Source organism: Harpegnathos saltator, unplaced genomic scaffold (assembly GCF_003227715.2).
Source record: "Harpegnathos saltator strain DR-91 unplaced genomic scaffold, Hsal_v8.6 scaffold225, whole genome shotgun sequence".
Taxonomy (NCBI): Eukaryota; Metazoa; Arthropoda; class Insecta; order Hymenoptera; family Formicidae; genus Harpegnathos; species Harpegnathos saltator.
The window spans coordinates 40,810-63,757 of NW_020230012.1; the positions used below are offsets into that span (position 1 = coordinate 40,810).

Consider the following 22,948-nt stretch of genomic DNA (forward strand, 5'->3'; position numbering starts at 1 on the left):
ATCCGAGTACCCGAGCACTAGTACACGACGTTATTACGCCCCGGGATGAAAGAGTCGCCAGGTATTGACGTATAAGAACGCGGGGGGATCGCAATAGGCGTGCGCTCTGCGTGAGGGGACGTGAGTGATCGTTTCATCATTTCGGTTCCGACTCGGGGAACAAAATGCCCGGCGAACGCACGTGCACGACGAGGTGAACCGTATTATCATCCATTTAGCGAGTTCATCTCGCATTCGCGATATTTTTTATCGCTCTCGCACAAATCGCAGCCTCGATCACATCTCTGGTGCCTCACACTCATCTCGAGGAACGTACAGACGCAGGACGGTTCTCTGCCGGTTCTTGAAAATTTCGCGCAAATGTAACGCGCGAGTTCGGTTACGGTAAAGCGAGCCGCCTCGATATCGCATCGTCGATCCTGTAATGGAAATTAAACGAAACTGCGAACGCGACTCGATAACGAAGGCGACAATACACATACATGTTTGTGTATGTGTATGTATATGTATATACATGAGACTAAAAAATGTCTCGAAGAAATGAATCGCTTCTTGCAGCATCCTTCGTATCACGGTGAGTTACCGTTAGCTCGGCCCTTGCGAACACGCCGTTGAGTTCATTCCGTTCTTTTTCCTCGTGTCCGTAGATCGCGCCCGGTCATCTTCGTCGTCCGACCGCAACGAAGCCGAACCCGTTCGATATTTCAACAGCGGGACACACAGGCGTAACGAGCGGACGTTCTCTATGGCACCGAGCTGTTCCGCTTCTCTCGAGCGACGCACGAGACGCATATTAACGCGTTTTCGTGTACATAAACGAACCACCGAGTCTAGTCGAGGTGAGAAAGGAAATCCACTTATGTCTTAAGCATTGGAGACCGAGTGCTTATTCCGTAGAAAAGCGAGTCGAGCAATGAGTAGAGAGCATCGTCTGACTAATTGCGAATAAGTAAACTGGTGTTTTCCGACGGAAAATCGTCGGAGCGTTTATTGAGAGCAACTCGTGTGAAAAGCGCGGATATTTTCTCCTTTCTCTCCTTGCTGCTCTCCTCTTCTCTCTCTCTCTCTCTCTCTCTCTTACGAGACATAAAAATTCGGCAGTGAAAGAGGGTTATTAAATACCCGCCGTACCGAAAGAACCCATGGTTAAGACGCATTACGATGTTATCCTGAATCCGTGAGTCGTCCATGGTTCATCGACCAAGCATGACGGGCCGCCGTGCGCAAAAAGGAAATATCATCGAAGACCACGGGCGATGCAGATGAAGGATTAATTGGTTACAGTTCGCGTTGTATGTACATTCCGGCTGCCTGACGCAACACGCGCGTCTCTCAGATAATGCTATTATCACCGAACGTAGTGATTAGGCTGCAGGCCAATCCGCGTACAAGCATGCGCGTCTTTTTATCCGTTCCGCAAATCGTTCCGTAAATCATTCTTTTTTCTCCCCTTTCTATATTCGTTTTCTCCCCTCTCCCTCCCCCATTCTGTCTTGTCCGTACGTACAGCAGCGGTAGAAGAAGGGCGGCGAAATATCGTTTTAATCGATGCGACCAACGGGGTTATAGTTTCTTCGCGATGCAATAGCACGCGACGAGCGAGCGCCGAGCAAAATGCGAATTTGATTGTTCGATGAGCAAAAAGTTCGCGCAAAAAATTGTCCCGCGTAAAACACAGCTGTGCGTTTGTGGAACGCTTTTGCGGAATGATATGGAGTCGTCGTTCGACATACGCGAAAGATAAAACTGTCGGCGTGCTAAAATTACGCGATTCAATTGCGACACGATCGCAGGAAATTCCACGCTCGTGCGGATAGTTGACGTGCGTGTTGCAAAGTCCGCGCGACGAACCAGACTGCTTCGACGATGATTTAACTAATTAAGCTAATTAAGTCGATTAAATTATATAAATTAATTAAATAATTAATTATGTCAGCGCGAAAAAAAACAGCAGCAGTCAGCTGCATCATACAGCGGTTAGCGATGCTCGTCCGCTCGCTCGCTCGTTGAAATAATGCAGATGCAAAACGGTATCTACCCGCCGCGTCAGTCTGGAAATACTAGATGGCGAGAGAAATACGGTTAAAGTGACAAAATCATCATCGCCGCTTTTAGTTGATGACAAAATCCGGTTTGAATATTGCGGTTTAACCGGCTCGCGCGATATCCGGCGGTGACACGCGCGCGAAATTCGCCAGCCAATTAAGCATTCATTCTTTCGCGCTCAGGGCCAATTTGCGTTAAGGCAATTTGAAGCTTGCGGGATACCGAAGCGCAATTCATTCGACGGCGAGTGGCATAATTCAGGTTCACCGTTGTCGGTGGAAAAACTGGTTCCGAGAAAAACTGTTGCGCGCGTGCACAACAGGATTGTTCTACATTCCGCGGCGGGTTCATTCAAGCGTTAAAATAGGCTGGTTTCAGATGTGTTGACTTGGCACTTGCAATGCAAAATATCGAAATGGGAATTGTATGAGAGTTGAGCCTTAATTAGCTGCTGATTTCATGCTGAACCCTCGTTTTTAGTGTTCCAATAATTCGTTTGCAGCAGGAATTCGTTTTGGCCGGAGAGACTGCCGGAATCAAGCTCTGTTCTGTGTCATCGCCTCGTAAATATGTTCTAACTAGAATGCAGTTTTTATTCCTATTTTTTCTATTGCAAGTGGCAACTTGACAGAGATGAGTTTCAGAACACTTCCTGTGCGGCGACCGATCATTCCAACCGCACACTTATCTCGACAGTAAACGTCGCGCGACGAGAGAACGCAGGAGCCGAATGCTCTGATTTTTCATTCAGGGATCTCGTAGAAATGCGCGCGATAATCGCGGAACGTGATTCACAGGCGTCCGAGGTGAAACGAGGAAACCCTGATCGGCCATTCGATTAGTGCCAAAGGAGAAAACTCGGGCAAAATGGCGTGAAAAACGGCGCGGGCAGTTTAGCGTTGGCCCGTTATCGCAACTCGATGCGAGCTCGCCGCGAGCAAGGAAGGCCGATCGAATGCGAACAGTTCGACAGAAGTCGAAGGAAAAAAGAGCGGGACATCCGCCGCGCGGAAGAAGGACGAGCGGCGATAAAACTGCATCGGGCTGTCGAACAAACTACCGACGCCACGATATCGCGGCTATTTATTTCGCGACGGGGTCACGCCGGACTACCGTCGAACTTTATCCTCGAAACAATTCCATACGGCCCGGGGGGAGGGGGGGGATGCGGGGGCAAGACGCGAGATCTCCGTGTCGTGTATGTTTCGCCTCCAGTTTCGCTTCCTGATAAGAGCGCGCCGCTCGAAAAATTCAGGAGATACCGCGGGAGAATATTTATACCGCCTTCTCGGATGCCGTGGGAAAACCCGATAAACCTGAAGCAAGCAAGCGGGGCGAATTTCGCGGGCGGATCGCTCACGTGAATTTTCCCGACGCCGGAGGCGCGTCTCGCAGCCCGAGCAAAATCGGCAGAGGCAACGCTCCGGAGTCTTGAATTTGATAGGTTCCATCGGGAACGACGTGAGGATATCCCGCTCTGCATCTTCTTCTTTTTTTACTTCTTCTGCTGCTGCCCCTTTTCTGTTTCTCCCCCTCTCACCTCTCTCGCGCGACTTGTTAATATATTCAAAACTGCCGACCGCATTTTTTCCATTATTATACTTGTTCCGTTGAATTCACTCGGAACACGCGTACATCTGTATTCGCACGCTTACCGTTCGAATGCGAAGCTTATATTCGGGCCGAAAAAAATGGAACTGAAAAACAGGACAATCCAGCGTGTGTACAGGATCTCCGTAGGCTGGCCTGCTCCTTTCTGCCCTCTCTCTTTTTCCCCTCCTTCCTTCCTTCTTTTTCTTCCAGAAGAAAAATATCGCTTCGCAAGGGCCGAGAAGGATAGAGAGTGCACGGCCGACCACATAGTATGCACAAAATCCGGCCCCAAGCTGGGGTAGGATAATAAATATGCAAAAAGGAGGAGTTTCGATGCCGTAAATAAAAACGGCGGGCTTGCGTGCTGCGAGAGTCTGCGGCGAGAGAGGATCGAGAGGATCGCGATTCGAAATAAAAGGACGGCGACAGCAAAGGGTGGTGCGATAGGGGGTGGAGGAATGCGAAAAGAAAGACGAACAGGGGGAAGGAGGGGAGGGGAGGGGTGGCAGGCTCTTCTGCTTCTTTCACGAGGAGGCAACGCGTTGTAATCTCTAGATTTAGTTCGACTTAGCCCCAATGAATGCGTTTTTTGCAAGTTACTCGATCGCCCTTCTCCCTTTCGTTCTCTTTCCACTCTCAAAGATCGAAGCCGAAGGAGAAAAAAAACGTGGAACGCGCAAGAAACGTGGGAACGGGGAGGTGGTCGGACTGGTGTCGCGGTTAAATATGATCGTTCGACGATGAAATTCACATCGATGTCTCTATCGACGGAAAGTTGTGCGCGACGTGAGTTAAATTTGGAAATGGCGCGGTTCTTCGCCAATTTCCTAGGCGACTCGCTCGACAGCCGATCATAGATTGCGCGATCCAGCGGCTCATGTGAAAGATTGATTTTGTCGCACAATATACCGTCGTGATTACAGCGAGCTTGGCAGCTTGGAAGAAAACACGCTCTGTCGTTGCAGCTCGGCGCGACAACGATCGCGATTTTGATCGAGCGTTTCCACGCAATAACGTAATAAGTAGCGATCAACCGACGCCGCCATTTATCGCATCGACAAATCAATGATAGATCATGCACATTCGTGGATGATCTTACCATCGATACATTGGCGATTACTGCAATTTTTCGACCAGCTTCTCTGTTTTCTAAATTTGCTGAACAGTCACAAGTTACATTTAGTTAGAAATAATGCGACTGATCGAAATCTTTTAGTAATTACCGAACTATCGATTGAAAGATCCGTGAAATTGAGTGTACGTGGACGAAATATGCTGTAAGATATTCTGAGAAACTCACCTGCACTCGCTGTCGATGTCGATCTTGTTTCCGTTGTCGCCTCTCCAATTCTTCCTTCCTCTCGATCAGTGACCTTATCTCGATCGCCGCCACAGGAGCCGTCGATTCATCGGGTACGCTGCACGAGGGTAATCTCCTCAATTTGGAAATCGACTCCTCCTCACCCTCGCTGTAACTCTCCACTAAGAGCTCTGAGTCGCTCTGGGGGTAAATTAATTCCGTCGTAGAAATTTGTTCCTGGAATAACGAGCCGTGGCGGCAACCGGATTTAACCGAAAATCCCGAAGCAGAAGAAATCCGATATTTTTAACTTCAAAGTCCCTCTGACGCAATGGTAAATTAATATTTATATCGCTTTCGAGGCAAGAATTGAGTTTATCGCGATAATCTAAACCATATATATATATATATATACACATATATTGCATTTATAACTGATGACGTTGGTCAAATTGGCATTAAACAGAATTCTCGCTGTCAGGGTTGAGCGCGCGGGTCGACGTATCTTTATTAAGAGAAATTTGTTGCGCTCGTCCTTTCACCGTTATTTTCTGCAATATCGGGATAAATTAAGGACAGCCTCGAGATAGATGGACCGCGATCGTCTCGCTCAAGCGCTCTCGGCTTCGCCGGGTGCTTTCGGGAGATCGGATCCGGAATCCGCGGGGCTCAGCGAGCGCGCGCGCGCGCGCGCGCTACGCGCGTTTTCTCGTGGGACTCGAGATTTACGACAGTTACGTACCTGTTCCGGCGGCGAACTCGGCGAACTCGTGCTTGAGGCCTCAACCACGGAGACGTATTCGCTGACGCCGATCTCGCTCTTCTGCAGTTTCAGCACTGGTGTCTCCAAGCCGCACAAGAATACTTGACCGAAGAAGAGAATCTTGCTTATCCTCAGGCACACCTGAGCCACTTCCTGAAACGCGAAAGTTTAAGCGATTCATGGACTACATGCGGCACACAACGCAGATGGATGATACATCTGAGCGATGTCGATGTAAAAAAATTCTTTCGAGACTTTCAGAGATATCCGATCGAGACGCGAGTCCGGTATTTTTATTCTTTTCTTTATTCGCGATCAATAGCAAAGTTTTCTTTGTTTTTAATTTTGCTATCGAAAGAAGCGCATCGATAAGATGCCCAAGCTGTAACTTTGGAATTGCATGCTTACCATATCCTCCGTTTTTTCCACGTAACAAGGATCCTGGGGATTCAGCATGAGAGGGGTGAATCCAGCCAAGGTGATGTCCTCCGGCAGTTTCACGAGTTCCAATTCTGAAACAAACGGCAAGCGACATTCGATTTACGTCCGCCGTCACACGCGACGCGACCGATGCAAGCGAGTTTTCCGTTTCATGCCAAATCCGAAGCTCTTCGGACGGCATGCTGCTCGCCTAGCTGCGATGACCCTAAATTTACGCGAACGACACGCGCGAAGACACACATCACGTATCGCGAAAGGAGCTCAGATGTTTATGCCGCGCGTTTAGAATCAGTAAAATGCGATTGCGTTCTGACGAGCCGTCAGCCTTCCGTGCCCGGCATTAAAGCTCAATAACGCGACGGGACACGTTCGTGTCGGCGTTCCGACAAAATTCATGATTTTTCGCGCACACAACCCTGGCCCCAATACGCTCCCCCCAGGAGCGATCGCGAATATCCAAAATACCGTAAATTTCAGTGTTCCAGCAACTATAATAACACGGGAGTCTCCCATCGCGCGCAATCGATTTCGGTCGCCGGCACGGTTCAGCCGCGGATCTGACAAGCTTGTTAATTCTAGTCAGCCGTGATCAGCGATCACGGTTCTGCCTCGGTGATACGTGCGCGCAACGATATTCACTATGAGTGACGCGCGCTTGTCGTCCAGCGCACATACTCGGTTTAGAGGTAAGTGTACCGCGGCGAGCAAGGACGCGCCGCGAAACTGGAACGCTCGTTTCCACGCGACCGGACCCGTTGGAAGACCCAGTTCGAGACCGAACTCGCGATTCGACGAAAATAAAAAAAGGATCCCCCTGGAGAGAGAGAGACCCGCTCGTAGCTACGTACGCGGCCAAGTTCGCGGACGGTCGCGCTTCCGTCCTCCGCGCGACCTGCCGCGTTCATCGCCGATAACTGCCGCGCGAAATCGCGATTTCACGTTCGCCGGCTCGCGTCGTGAAATCAGCGGAGAACAAAACGCGACATCGCGCGTTGACTGGCAAGCCAGGAGAGAAGAATCCGCCTCTCGCAATAAGAAGCGCCTTCGAGCGCTTCGCCGTCTCGCCGTCGTCTCGCGCGCGCGTATTCTCTTTCTCTCTTACGCGTTACGCGCACCGCGTTATTCTTAGCGCCTCATTGTTACATTTCATCATGTCCCGATCCAAAGTCTCTCGCGCGCCGCTAATGAATGATCGACACACGCTGCGGCAAGTATCTCGCGCCGCGACGCGGGGAATATAACGTAAATGATAAAATATCGCCGCGCGCGAGCGTAATGGATTATCATCGAACAAGCGAATTCATTACTAGCGCGATATTAATCGCCGATGTATCGGTCATAATTATCCTCCGGACGGATATTAATTGTGATGGGTGGCTACGCGCGCGAGACGGGCTCGCTCTCTCGCCGGGCGAACTCGCGCGGCGCGTCTTCGCGCGACTCTGCCTTTCTTACTCGTGATATCTATTATTATTCGGTCGGATGTATACACCGGCGAGCTACACGAGATTGCGTTCGCGAGACATGCTCGTCGGAAAATCGACGAAAGGGAGAGACAGATAGACAGACAGAGAGAGAGAGAGAGAGAGAGAGAGAGAGAAAAAGAAAGAATGAGCGACAGAAAGAGAGAGAGAGAGAGAGAGAGAATCTCTCATCGTCGTCGTCGTTGTCGACTTCGTCGTCTTCGTCTTCGACGTCGCTGTTGTCGAGTTGTCTTCGCGAGGGCCGCACGTGAATGAGCTTCGGGGCAATGCAATTTGTATATTCATAACATGCGCGCGACGAGAATACAGTGGAAGAAGACGCATGATGCGTGGCTTGCGCGCACGTTGAAAGACCATTGGCCACTCGCTAGTAAACGGCCGCAGAGAATGGCACTGCAGTGGTCATGTCGAACGTATTCACCGTTACGCAACCGTCGCGCCAGCTACCTACGGGTCAACAGACCGAGCACCGACTTGGCCGTCCGAGGAACGCGCTTTTTTCGATTAAGCCTGGTCCAGGTTGGTCCGCGAGATTCGCACGCGTCTTGATTGAAGAATACGCGATTGTCGTTCCTGCTCGTCCTCTCGCGCTTTTTTATGCGCGTGATCCGAGAATCTTGGTGTCCATAGAATCCTCCAGGTTTTGCCTCGGTTTATCTGTCGTCGTCGATATCGCCAAATTCGCGGGATTTATACGGCAAACACAGACGCAAGCAGATGAAATGGATTCAATTAAAGGACGCGAAGAGAGGATATCGAATTAACGCCGCTGATACGCATCTGGTTTCCGCGACGCATTAATGAAGCTCGCAATTTTCGACTCGCCGTTTCGCTAAAATAATCGACAGAGAGCGCACACGGAAGTCGTTCGGTGTGTACAAAAGACAGCGAGGATTATTAGCTGATGACATTTCCTTACCTTCCTCGCGACCCTCGGCTTCCTTGCCTTGAATCAAGGCTGTCCTGGTGTAATTTAATTTCTCCAGGAGGTTCACCATCGTCGCTAGTCTGCTCCACGCGTCTCCGGGCGGCCTGTAACAAAGCAGGGGATCGAATGAAGCGTCCTTACGAAGCCCCGTGATAATACTAGCCGAGAATAGCGAGAATCCGGAAGAATCTCGACCCAACTCTCTGCCTCGTGACAAAGGTCCCTCGTGATTCAACAGAATTCTCAAGAAGGAACGGCTCATTCGCCTAATACGCAATTCGAAAGTAGCCGAAGAAGGGTCTCTCTCGGCGGTATCAAGGTCGGAAGACAGGTCCGTCCCGCGTGATCAAATCGACCTCATCTCAAAGACACTGACTCATCGAACGTGATTTGTGATTTGCAACGCATCGAATTGGCGCTAGTCCTTAATTATGCCAAGAGTATTTTTTATTAGACCGTTTAACATCATTTGAGGCCACGCCTCGTGATCGACGGGCCTTCTTGCACCTGTGGCGAAGCTTGAAAATAATCTGCTGCGTCGTAAAAATAACGACACGAGTACCCTCGAATAAAAAAAAACACAAGAAAAAAAAAATATATATATTATATATAAGGATGTCCCATTTTAAAGGACTCAAATATCTCAAAAACACTGCGTTAAATCGGAAAATGTTTCAGACAAAAGTTGTTTGGCTTGAAGGGGGACATAAGACAGCGATAGCATTTTGTTTATAGATGGCGTCACTTTCGAGATATTCACTGATCATCAATTTTCTTAAGTAGAAATCCCAATCTTTTATTATATCATCTTTTTCTACCAACCAATTTGAACAACTTTTGCTTGAAACATTTTTTTATTTGCTTAATATTTTTTGAGACATTTAAAGAAAACTTGGTAACTTTTTCAACGTTTAACATACGATATCTCGCTAACTATTTGTCGAAAGAAAAAATAGTATTAGACCTTTTTACTTTATTTACTATCAAGAATATATAATAGAATATATAATAGAATATATAATAGTACCCTAACTTTTCTTAATTTAATAAGTTTTTATTAATTTAATTTAATTTAATTTAATTTAATAATTTAATAAAAGTTAAGGCACTATTATAGTAATATGTTCTTGATAATAAATAAAGTAAAAACGTCTAATACTATTTTTTCTTTCGACGAATGATTAGCGAGATATCGTAAGTTAAATGTTGAAAAAGTTACCAAGTTTTCCTTAAATATCTCAAAAAATATTAAGCAAATAAAAAAATATTTCAGACAAAAGTTGTTCAAATTAGTTGGTAGAAAAAGATGCTATAATAAAAAATTGGGATTTCTATTTAAGAAAATTGATGATCAGTGAATATCTCGAAAGTAGCGCCATCTATTAGCAAAATGCTATCGCTGTCTTATGTTCCCCTTCAAGCCAAACAACTTTTGTCTGAAATATTTTTCGATTTAACGCAGTGTTTTTGAGATATTTGAGTGGATCCTTTAAAATGGGACACCCTGTACACAGAGAGAACGATTTAGTTGAATTTAACAAATGCTTATTTGGAATAGTCCAAATAAATTTTTTGATTGATCGAACGAAGTTTTGTTTGACGCAACAAAAATATTTTGTTGCAGCTTGGTTCCAACGAAATGTTTTTGTTACGTCAAACAAAATTTTGTTCGATCAATCAAAAAATTTATTTCGACTATTCCAAATAAGCATTTGTTAGATTCAACTAAATCGTTCTCTCTGTGTATATATATAGATTTACGGCTATATAAACAGCAGTTGATCAAGTATTTATTTTATTATGAAAAAAAGAACGCGACACACACTGGACAATTCATTGGCCCGGCTACTGGCTTCGAGCGTACACCTGACATGCGACCAGGTATCTTGAAGTCTCTCTGCGGTGATCTCAGTCACGCGACAGATCTCTTGCCGCAAGGTAGACTAGGCCCTGTTCGACCAGCAACTGGAGGGAGAAAATGGGGGGAACAGGATTTCGTCGGAGGAGACCTCCGACGAAATCCTGTTTACCGAAAACATGATTTTCGCACAAAAGCGCGTCCACCGGCGCTTCGTGGTCTCGCGCGGTTTCCACGTCGAAGCGAGACGCGTGAAACGTGCCTCGCCCTTTGCTCTCAGATTTTCGCACCCCTTCGCGCGGGAGCGCGCGTGATTTCGGATTTACGATGAGACATACAAATGCGAGGCGGACGACACGAGAGAGTGGGTGCGATTGAAAAACGGACGGCTGATAAAATTTATATCTGACCATTTGTAGCACGCAAAGACGAAGCGTCTCTCTGCGTCTCTCAGTCTCGTTCTCTTCTCTCTCGCGCGCGCGCACGTGAGCGCACGCACATACACGCGCGCGCGCGCACGCGCGTGCGAGAAGCGAGCGCACAGGCTCTCGCGCGAATATGATATATCCCCGCGCGACTATTTATTACCAATGTCGAGAATTACATATTGGAAATTATTGCGGCGGGCCCGCGTAATGCGCCGCGCCGGTGGATAATAATAATAGATCACGGATTTATACATTTAATGTACTTCGTACACTAGCGGCTCGTTCCGACGATGTTATTAATGATCTACCCGCGGCGGGGCATACGTTTTCGTTCACCACTTCCGTATTACTGTAAAGCCAAAGTTGCCCGTTCAATTATTAATTCCTAACGCGACGAATGGCGGATTCTAGGGCCGTGCCTGGGAGCGAGGAACGCGAATGTGCCCTTTTATTCCCAGCGTCTCCGATCGCGAGCGGTTTCAATACGCGCTTGGCAATGCGCGCAATTTCGATATATTGCCGCGCGGATCCTCACCATACAAAAACCTTTCCGTGATTTCTCGAAAACAAATAAAAATCTCGCGATTATTTTCTATTTGTCGGAAACATGAAACACGTTTTCGTACCGTTTTCTCATCAAATGAAAGTCACACGATTGATCCCCTGTCGCGCGTAACGCAAAAAGTCGAGAGCATCAATTCGCTCCGACGTGTGTCACATCGAGACTCTAACGATGGAAAATACGAGCCCGATGACGATGCGCGCGCGCGCGCGCGCGAGAGAGAGAGAGATAGAGAGAGAGACTCGGCGCGCGAGAATCACGAAGGGACTTAACCGATCGCTTAATTCCACTGCGAGCAAAAGTGCGCGAGCCACTCGCGGTTTCCGGCGCGATTAATCGGTCGGCGTCGTTAAAGGTCATCGGTTAATCGCGCCTGCCACGAGACTCGCGTCGCGAAGTCCACGTCCGCGTCGAATCGCGCGCCGCGTTCTAGCCGTTCTAACACGGCGATCAAGATCGAGGAGAGGATCGGCGACGGCGACGGCGACGGCGACGGCGACGGCGACGGCGGTCGTCTTGCGCTGCCGTGGCGTGCGTCCTTGCCAAGGAAACGCTTGACTCACGTAATTGTTAATCGCTAACGAGCAACAATAATTAACCTATCCAGCCGGATAGTGGCCGTTGGTTACGCAAAGAAGCGCTGGAGAACGACGTTGCGAGGAAAAGAGAGAGAGAGAGAGAGAGAGAGAGAGAGAGAGAGAGAGAGAGAGAGAGAAGGGGAAAGAAAAGAAGAAGCAGAGAAGGAGAGGAAGCCTTGAGGCTCGTTTAATGGACGGTAGATTGCATCAGTCGGACAAGCGTGACTCTCGCGCTCTTTTCTCTCGCTCTTATTCTTCTTTTATTTTATCTCATTAGCGAAACTCGCGCCGAAGCGGCGACGGCAACGACGACGACGACGACGACGACGACGACGACGACGACGACGACGACGAAGCGCCGTCGATAAGATGAACGGCTTGAGCTCGCGCGCGTTTCTCTCTCTTTCTCTCTTCTTCCCCATCTGCCGTGGTCTCTACGAGTGCACAAGCCTCGTATTCGCGCGCCAAAAAGTATTCGCTCACGCTCACGGATGATCAATTCGAAACGCGCCGAGCGCGATCCTTTGTGAAACGCTGGTTCCTCGGGCCCTCAACCGCGCGCCACAGGGCGCGTCGGGGGTTTCCCTGTCTCACAGGTCGCGCTTTCGGACCCCTTATTTAGCGGCATGAGTCAGCGCGAGGCGCGTCGGAATTCGGCGACCGAACGGGTCGTGCGAAAGGAGCGCGAAAGGTGCTCGAGTCGAAATCCATTATCTCGCGCGAGTTCTGCGGGAGGAAAATCATCGGGTGAGGTTGGACGAATCTCCAGCTGGAAACGTCATTCGTACAATGTCCGCGTGCAGCAGAAGCCCGTCGTCGGCTCTTCTTCGCCAATTCGTCGGCCGAAATCGCACAGTGGCGCGATTCCCTCGCGAGCATTATGATTCGAAGACGGCAACGTTACAATCACGAACACGTGTCGCGCCACAGGAACGTCGTTGTCCGGCCGCCGCGGGTGTCGCGACGTCTTTACCTGCGAGTTTCTCACAGCGCGCGATTCGCTGGGGCATCACAGCGCGCGCGGGACGAAATTAATAGTCCGATACAACAGCCATAATTCAAAACACCTCAAGTGTCAACCTGAATTAATAGTCGCTCCGCACATCTACGACGGGCCCGAATGCGGCGCGAGTTGGCGAAAAGCCACCCTACAAATCTCCCTCTCTCTTCCTTCATCTATCTATCTGTCTCTTCTCTCTCTCTCTCTCTCTCTCTCTCTCTCTCTTGCTCTCTCTCTCTCTCTCTCTCTCTCTCTCCCGCTCGCTCTCTCTCTCTCTCTCTCTCTCTCTCTCTCTCTCTCTCTCTCTCTCGCCGATGCTTCGAAGGATTAATTCATTTGACAAAAGCAAGATGTAGACCAAGTCGCAAAATAAGCGCTCGCTTCTTTGAAATTAGAACCGATGTGGTAATAATTAAAGGGGAATTGGAGGGGAAGGGGAGGCAGTAACTTATGCATTCGCGACGTGAGAGAAGCGTGTAGAAATAGTGCCGCGGGAACCTGCATGAGTCGCGAGCGCCCGCGACTCGAGAGATCGAACCTCGATACGATGCAGCGGTTGACCGTGACCTACGCCACGCTCACTTCCATCACGTCCCCCCGTGAGAGATATCGGCTCTCGTAGAACATGAGCGCGCGAAGGAACGCAACGAGAGAGGAGGAGACACCCGCGTGACGATTCGACAGACGGAATTCCGAAGAGAGCAGTTTCGCTACCTTCGATCACCCCGCAATCTCGCGTTTACGATTCCCTTTCGCCAAAAGAGAAGGATTCCGGGAAAATTTTCAACGAATTTTCTGGTCTCGAAGCAAATCGTCGTCGTGCGAGGGGAAACTTTCGAAGATGTACATTCCGCTCCGCCGAGCTGATCGCGACAGATGGAAATGAAATTCGGTAAATCGTGCGACGAGAATCGCAGCTTCCGAGAAGCCAAAGTGCCGAAGGTCCACGTCTGCAAGTAACCCTGACTGTAATTTATTTCGATACACGATACTCTCGTCAAGTACAAATAGGTCTCGACACGATCGGTAGCACTTCGTGCTCGCCGATCGTCCCTCGCTTCCAGCATGTTAAGGTTCCACCAAGGTCAGGCGTCAGTATGTGCTAAGTGCCTTCGCGTTCGTGCGCGACCTAGGAAGAGCTAGAACCCCGAGGCCGAAGACGATCGAACAGCTATTATTCTCAAATTAATATCGTCCTTCGCGGTCCTTGCCTCCCGAAACGTGCAAAGATCATTACATTCGAAAGTGATTAATTTCAATCTCTCCATAATACATCCGTACACTCCCGAGATTACACGGTAAGAGTAATAATTAATCTCCAGACCTGCCGAGAGCCGCTATGCTCGTCGAGCTACCTTGTTCGTACGCAAGTTGGAACGCTGCAAAAAACGTTCGCGAGTCGAGCGAGCAAAAAGTGAAATTATATCTTTTACGATTATAATCATTGTCCGAGAAATGATTCATTAGCACGCGCGGATTATTGACGATTATTAGTTACTGCGTGCGCCGCGATAAATATCGAATAAACAGCTGCTGATTGTAAGTCGAAATGACGGATAAACAGATGCCGCGAGCTCCCGATTGCCGAGCGATTCTTTAGCGATCCGTTATTTACGACCGTGCATACCTCGATGAGGCAGAGAGAGAGAGAGAGAGAGAGAGAGGCTCATTCGAGAGACGAGGCCTTAATGAATACGCGGCCGCGCGTATTTTTACGCAGTGTAAATTCTCAGCTATCATAAATATCATACTAGCGCGCTCGGCTGCAAAGCCGATGGCCGATGGTGATTCAGGCTGCACACCGCAAAACCGCAGGATCAGAAAGTTCCAGATATATCGGGCATTCTTGTTCTACGTTGGCTGAAACATCGGCGAGCGAGCGAGCGCGCGAGACGTTCATTTTCGCGGTTGCATGTAACTTCTAGCCCTGTAACACCGCCGGCTAGACTTTGCGACGCGCGGTTAACACGACGCGCGCGCAACAAAGTTGTAATTAATCCGAGGCCGGACACAGCTCCCGCACGTACATAATCCCAATGAAACTTATCCGTGCGTTGCAAAACACAGTAAAGAGATTACGCTTCACGCTTTGGGGTGAGGGCGGCGGGAACACCACGCCCTATATATACGTACGTCACACTAATTTTACTTTATTTATCGAGTTTAGCAAACTTACCCGACTCTGTAATCCGTGCAAGACGGCGGCGGGTTCCAAACCGTGCTATGACAAAGCATCCAGTCGCACCAAATCTAGAACAAAAACATGGCGAAACAAACGTCAGAAGGAAATACGCGTATAAAATAACAAAGACTCGACATGCCAAAGCAAAGAGTTGTTGACGTCGTATTTTTACAGAGTTATTTTTCGGCAGAGGATACTCCGCGCGCCAAGAACAATAACACCGTAGGAAGCTGCGAAATGTTATCCGCAGGAACGTTTGAACAACATTGTTGCACGAAAGCTACAGTTTCACGAGACTGAAACTTTGGGTGGGAGACACTCTCCGCATATCCCCCCCTCCCCCGCGTATACACGCACGCAGGTGTTATTTTAAGAAAGTATCTCGCCGAGTTTTTACTTCTTCCACTCACGGAGCCTTATCAAGTCTTCAAACTGTCGGAGGGCGGGCGAAAGTACTTCGCTATTTATAGGCACTCTCTCGCGAAGTGCTTTTTTCATCGAGCACGTCCATCCATCCTCATAAAGTGAAACGTATTCCAACGGCCTTGTATCGCGTCTACTTTATCGGCAATATTAATGGTCTCACCTCGGTCGTAAGCGCGAGCCCGGCTATTATTCCTTGTATCACCTCGCATTCCGATAGCAATCATTGTTCCTTTTCGTTTTTTCTCCCTTACAGCTTTTTCTCTCGTCGAGAGCCGGGACTATTTAATGTAACAACTACACAGGCGCGCTGTACACCGGGCGAGACGCACGAACGAAACGCAATAAGATCGATAACTGCCCGACGACGAGTCCTTCTTCACCGTCGAAACGTGCTTTTATGTTAGCGACTAGACGAGACTAAAATTTGCGTTTCCGCTCGAAACGTAATTCCCGATCATCTCTCTGACTGTTTGGCTCCACCCTTCCGATTAAGCTTGTGTAATTATATCGCGATCATCGTACTGTTTTGCGATCGGTCTTTCGCGCGAGTCCATTTCTCTCTCTCTCTCTCTCTCTCTCGAGAGAGAGAGAGAGAGAGAGAGAGAGATTACCGACGTTCGATCGCGCAACGACGTTTAATCGACGAAGCGACTGCGGGCGCGCGCGTGTACACAGCTTACGTGCGATAGGTGCATTAATCGCGAACGTCGAGTTGCATAATAAGTCGAGATACGAACGAACCGGGTTCTGGACCTGACACCGGCCACCGGCAGACCTTGCGTGGGTGCGAAACTCTCTCGCGGCGCTCCATAAATTCTCCGCCGGTTAGAGACGCGTTCGTTCGAGGGCGGCGACCACGGCGACAGGGAGGATCGGATCGGGTTCGCGAGAGGAAAACCTGGCGCCTTCCAGGTTGGCTCCAGGTGCAGTCGCGCCGCTATCTGGAGCAGTAACGGCCAACAAGCGGCGCGGGCGATCAGTCGTGAGTTGTTCCGCTTTGACGGAAGTGCAAATGGAAATTACAGGCAACCATGTGAAACGCGCGGAAACGAGACCTTCTCGCGCTGTCACTTCGCGTATTTATCGAGAGAGCGTCGAGTTGTCGAAATGTTTATCCGCGAACGGCAGAAGCCGAGCGAAGAGGTTGATCGTCACTGCTCCGGATCTAATTATCTCGTAATAACGAGCCACGGACGATGGATGTAATCGAGTGAACGTTTCGACTCGGAAATTGATTTACGGGCCGACTCGCGTCGTGAAACGCAATTAAGACTTCGCTCGGGCGCGATACGTATTGACCCGCGATGATGAGGGAAAGAGGGAAAGTACCTTAATAGCCGGTAGAAGCACTTGCAGATCCTCGCCGACTACCAGCCTCGGTTCCTTCCCACTCTCCAGCTGAGCCTTCAGCAAGGATACCCCGCGCTCTAAGATCAGGCTGAACATCTGCAGCGACACCACGAGCGCTCGTTCTTGCACCTCCGATCTGTAGCCCTGCTCCATCTGGGAATCTGAAATCAGAGAAACAACGCAACCGATGTTTACACGCGTTGAAAATAGGCGCGCAGACGTTCGCAGGGAGCGGAATTATTCTCTGTAACGTCGTGTTATCATGTACGATACGCGTAATGAGGAGGCTGGCTTCAGGATTGCAGATCTCTCTCCTGCTCTTAGCTTTTTATCCCTACATTCCACAAGCATTCGCTACTAGAAAAGATTCATGGTCTTTATCGATCGTCGTGTGGGAAATGTTCCACGGAAAGTCCATCCGGAAACAGCTTTGTCTCACGCGAGGATATCGCCGGAAATCGTCAATTGGGGGGCATTCACTCCGATTGATTACGAGCGATCCTCGTGGCAGACGGGGGCGGGCGGAGGGATGAAATGACGAGGGTGCATATGCGCGCGGCAATATCTGGCCGGCAAATTGGTGATGATTGTTGCGTCGGGGAAACGTGTGAGTTAATGCCGGTAGCGGTCACGTTTCAATGATGACGATGATGACGATGATGACGACGATGATGATGACGACGATGATGATAATGATAATGATAATGATAATGATGATGATGATGATGATGATGATAATGATGATGAAGACAATAATGGTGATGATGATGATGATGGCCGACCTGTGCGCGCCGGTGCAATCTATTCAAACGTCGCGACCGGATTCGCCATTGGCCACTCTCCTCGGGCTGTCATTACGCGTCGTATCGAAGCTACGTGACGGGACGAGCTCCCGACGGTTCCGAAGGAGCGAAGGTCACGGCATGACCTTCCGCTAACTCCTCCACCAGCAGCACCCGCATCGAATCATTTCCTATGGAGGAAGTTCTTCCCTCTGGGAATCCAACGGCGATACAGTGAATCTACTACCCTTCTTCTTTTGGCCTCTGCGAGGAGACGACGACGGAGGAAACGATACTTCCGAATGCATCCGGGCGGCTACCGCCCACGAGCGAGGTTTAATTTGCAGTAACGGAAGGCGCCCGAATATCGTCCTCTGTAATTCCGACTCTCGGTGGAGATAAACTTCATCCACTCTGGCTGTACTTACTTACCCCCGGACAGTAAAACCCCCACACTACCGTGGGAATTATTCGTGAGAGTTTCCCGAGAGCGCGATGTTCGTACACGAGGATTTCGTGGATTTTACTCGGCGCGCGATTATGGAATTTAAAGGTGTTAAAAAGCGGGGAGTTATATGTAAAAATTAAAACGCGGCAAGAGCGAGCTCTCGTTCAGGCTTTGCTCGGCTTTAGCGATAACGAATACATGCCGCCGGGAAAAGGGGGGCGCGGGGAGGTCACGACGACAAGGGCGAGACATCACAGGGTGAGACGCGGAAACGGCGACGAGGGACGCGACTTTTGCGACTTATCTCGCGCATCCAATCGAGACACGCATACACGTGAGGTATTTTAACATGGCTCTCCTCGTTTTCAAACGATAACGACCGAAGGGGCAGTCGATGTCCCGGCTACTTTACGAGGGCGACAGGGCGCGCGGTGTCTTTCATCCCGGATACCAGAATCCGCCCGGACTCTACCGCGCGAATACTACGAATACTCACGGAGCCTCCGCGGCGAACGCGACTCGCGCCGCTACTACCCCGGCGCGTCTTTATTTGCGGGCTATAGCGAAGCTAATTAGATGAGCGTCGCTAACGACGGTGTAATAGGCTCGCGCAAGAACGCCACTTATCGGAACTACTGGCGTTTATCGTGGAAAACGGATAGGGCAGCTCGACCGTGGCCGGCTGAATATGAATTCTCCGTGCGCTCGGCATTAAATTGTGAAAAAAAAAAAAAAAAAAGAGAAGTTATTGCACTCCATAAAGAAGCCCATAAACCGTGGAATAATACGCCGGAAATAAAACACGAGGAGCGTAACTGGATAAGAGGCGTCGATAAAGCCGAACACATTGAGATTCGCGAGTGGATTAAGAGACCGAGCGAGAGAGCGAGGCGGGAAAAATCCGGCGCGTACGTGAAAGGACGAAGCGCGAGGAAAGGAGCGGAGAAGTACCGGGCGAAAATTGCTACGGCGCCGACACTATTCGCAAGCGCGTGCTCATATCGGTCCCTCTCTCTCTCTCTCTCTCTCTCTCTCTCTCTCTCTCTCTCTCTCGTTTAGCGCGGGGCGGCATCGCGCGGCAAAGGCGCGAGCGCGCTGCAAAGCGCGAGAAGTAAAGGGCGCGATTTTTCGCGGCATGAATTAATACTTCGCAGAATAGAGGGATAACACAAATCTAACAAGCGAGAGGAGGCCGCGATGTGCACCGCTCCACGTCCGTGCCATCCTCCATCAAGCGCGTCGTGCATACGCACCAGAGGCCATTCGAAGGTGGAAGGTGGACTCTGGCAGTTTAATTTATCGCGGACAAGGATAATAATTAGCGTTTAACCGCGAGGTCGGCCCGAGAAAGCCCGTGTGGTCTTCATCGGGGGGTTGGAAGTGTAAAGGGTAATTAGTTAGAGAAGATTTACAAGGAGGCTCTAACTAATTGCCACCGTGATCATTAGCAAAACTCAGGCGTATCACGCGCGCCGTCGACTTCCCCGATTTTCTGTCTTTCGCGCGATCTAACTGCGATCGTTAACCCGCGCAAGTTAGTCGCACTATGAGCGCTGTCAAGAGCTGCCCTCCCGCCTCCCGCCTTCCCCAACCACCTACTCTCACGCGTCTCTGTATCTATCTCGGTAGTCCAATACTTAAGCTACATGTATATTTTCGTGGCGATCACGAACGCGCGACACTGTCGAGATTGCGATCGCGTGGTGTGACTTTAGCGTGCGACTTCTCACCCGAAATTTGCGTAAATTAAATGGTAACTCGATACGAACGTCGTCGACGAGGCCAACGAACTCCGCGGCGTAGCTCCTCGTCGCCGTTGCGTCGCTCCCTCTTATCGAGATCCTTAACTAACGAAGTAAATGCGACAGCGAGATCCCGCGAGGCGCGCGAGAAGCGCGCTCTTAATGAAGTCGGTGGGTAAGCCCGGTCTTCCTGTTTCCCCGGCCGATATTAACACGATTACGCCGCGAAAACGGACGAAATTGAGTTAGCGAGCTACGCGGCTGATTCGATTAGTAACGATTCTAGCGGATGGCACACGCCTCCCCGCCTCGCTAGATACACACCGCTGGCAGAAGAGATATCGTGCCTCTCCTCGGTAGGAGGATTTTTCTCGCCGGTTCAGAAGGAAAACGGGAAATCTTATCAGCAACGATCTCTTTGCTCGGTAAAGATCAATTCGACTTAATATTCAAGAAACGAACGAGCTCGTGAAGTGGGCGCGAAGTGAGCGTGAAGTCTGCCTTGCCTCGCCTGTTTCCCACACTTTGCTCTCGTCCTATATTGTAGCTTTTTACGTTTCCTCCATGCACGCGAAGATACGTTCGACGCGAGCAGCTGGGACTCGAACGCACGTCTCGAAGGTAACACATCACGCACCGTGTGCGTATCCCGGGTATCCATTCCTCTCCTGCGAGACTGAACTTGAACGATCCATATTCATCCGGCCACTCGGAACAATCGTTGGCTTTTTTTTTCTCGCTGCCGCTGGCGCGTTTCGACGGTCATTTGAGTTATTCAACGGTTAACGGTTAAGGAAGAACGACAATGAGCGATCGCACCGCGGCAATATCGACGCGATACCGTTGTCTTTGACGGGGCAGCGCGCTTCTTTCACGCTCCCCCCGATAAATCCACGTCGGCGGTGCGCGCACGGACAGAACACTCGTTAATTCGGTTACTACCCCATTCCCTCCGCTAACGACTGGTGGAATATGAAAAGGCTATTGTTTAAGGATAATCACGTCTTAATGGGCCACGGCGGAGAGTGCGTTATGTATCGTTAAATGTAGCTATAATGCGTAGCAACGAGCCAGCCAGGAGGACGCGACGCTGAGAGACTGAGACAAGAATGAAAGAGAGCGAGAGAGAGAGAGACAGAGAAAGAAAGAGACGAGCGTAGGATAATTTTAATGGACGCGAAATATCTCGACCGGTGTTTCGCGTATCTTTATTCAAGCGGCAGTGTAAGCCGCGCCAGGACGCGTAGCTGTGCGTAGCCATCGTAGCAGCAGCAACCGCCGCCGCCGCCGCCGTCGCCGTGCGCTCATTTTGCGGTTTAACGTTTCAATCCACGCTACCGCGTTTTACCCGCATTTATCGCGCGTTATACCCGCCGAGTCGTTAACGGCTATTATAGAGATATTACGCGGGTAAAGATAGCGTGCAACCTCTCGTAACGTCGTTGCAACCTCCGCGAGACGTTGTATCGGCTCGAGAGAGAACATGTTTTTCGCGAGTATCGCGCTCCCGCTCGATAAGAACGGCGACGTTTACGGAGTTCTGAAACAGGCGCACTGCCGATGCATATCTCCGGCGATCGGCTGGCTCTCCCGACTTCTATCTAATAGGATATTCCGCGCGTTACTGCTCTCACTCTCTCTTTCTCGAAAAACACGAAGTCTCTTTCTCTCTCTCTCTCTCTCTCTCTCTCTCTCTCTCTCTCTCTCTCTCTCTCTCTCTTCGTTTATATTTAACTCGTAACGCGCGTGCATATTCTCGTTTCTCTATTTTCTTGCACGAAAAACGACGCAACTTGCATTACCTCGCGTACCTGAATAGCAAACTGCTCTCCGCGTTAACTGCCGTCGTCGAAGCGTCGTTAATGTCGCGTGATCTTTACGCGCCGAAATGTAATCGCAATCCAGGTGCAGAGGGAACAACAAGGATTCGCAGGATGAAATCGCGCGAAAATTTCTCCCGGACGTGGACCTCTCCTCGCCACGCGCGCGCATTTTCGTTCGAGAGCGAAACGATCCATCGCGACGTGCCGCGGTATAAAAGATACAACGTTGCGCAATGAATTTAACACCGACGACCCGTGGTAAATGCCTTCGGTACGACGCGCGGACCGCCCGGAGGTAAAGGCGATGAGCTATGAGCGTGCCCGTAAATAATCGGGCATAGGTGAATTCTCGCCGTCGACCTTCGCGCGCGCCGTTTACATCGCGCTAATCACGCCACTAGATTAATGGGTTCTCCTCATTAGGCCGCCCCGACGTAATCGCCATTTTATTAGTCATTTTATCGGTGCACCCCGGCACACCGGCGCGCATTTTCCAAGCAGTAATATCCGATTCGTGTCGCATTACCATACTATTAACATAGTGCGTGCTCCGCGGCGACGACGTTCAACGACTCCGACCCTTTTCCAGGGCTGCATTTTGCTCGCGCGCATCAGTCGCCGATTCAGTTCACTTTCCGTTAATCCGAAGACGCGTCTCTCTCTCCCGCGCTCCAAAAGCCCGCCCCGCTTTATATTCATAGCTATTAGTTTCTCCACTCCTCCTCTTCCGATCCATTTCGCGAGTCATCGGACCCTCGCAGTTTTCTAACGAGGGGGCCACCCTTTCAAATTTAACATAAATCACACGAGGCACCTCCCTCACACACCTCCTATCATCGCAGACGGTAGACGTACGAAGCGAAATCTAATTTCGCCGGGCGAAGATCGGCGGGATAACGAGCCGGAGCAACGGCGAATTACAACGTGAAATTCCACCGCAAAACTCAAACGACGACGCGATCGTTTCTCAGCTCGAGCCGAGGCGGCGGGATGTCGGCAGCTTACCAAGAGCTACCACCAGCGAGCAAGGAGGCAGGCGCCTGGCGCCAAGAACACGTCGGAGGAGCAGGAGAAGGGGGAGGAGGAGGAGGCTGTGTCGTCGCCGTCTCCAGCGTCCGTGTGAACGAACTGCAAGACCCCGATCGCACACGCACCGTGCCCCCGGCGTAGCCGAAGAGCGAAGATACGCGACGTCCTTGGCCATTTTTCAGTCG

General features: G+C 50.2%; 1 protein-coding gene across 6 annotated transcripts in view; it reads right to left on the bottom strand.

Moving 5' to 3' along the window:
* LOC105190592 (Smg6 nonsense mediated mRNA decay factor) overlaps positions 1–22,948 on the bottom strand; it is an 86,379-nt gene that overhangs the window by 26,381 nt on the left and 37,050 nt on the right. For 4 of the 6 annotated variants that reach the window (XM_011153392.3, XM_019844815.2, XM_011153391.3 and 1 more), the window contains 6 exons: positions 16,919–17,100; positions 15,158–15,231; positions 8,547–8,659; positions 6,111–6,214; positions 5,682–5,855; positions 4,940–5,176 (listed from right to left, as the gene is read on the bottom strand). In XM_011153392.3, the coding sequence (XP_011151694.1) occupies positions 4,940–5,176; positions 5,682–5,855; positions 6,111–6,214; positions 8,547–8,659; positions 15,158–15,231; positions 16,919–17,100 (884 nt within the window). The remainder of the gene's footprint in view (positions 1–4,939; positions 5,177–5,681; positions 5,856–6,110; positions 6,215–8,546; positions 8,660–15,157; positions 15,232–16,918; positions 17,101–22,948) is intronic. The other 2 variants (XM_011153394.3, XM_011153393.3) reach the window with 1 other exon arrangement.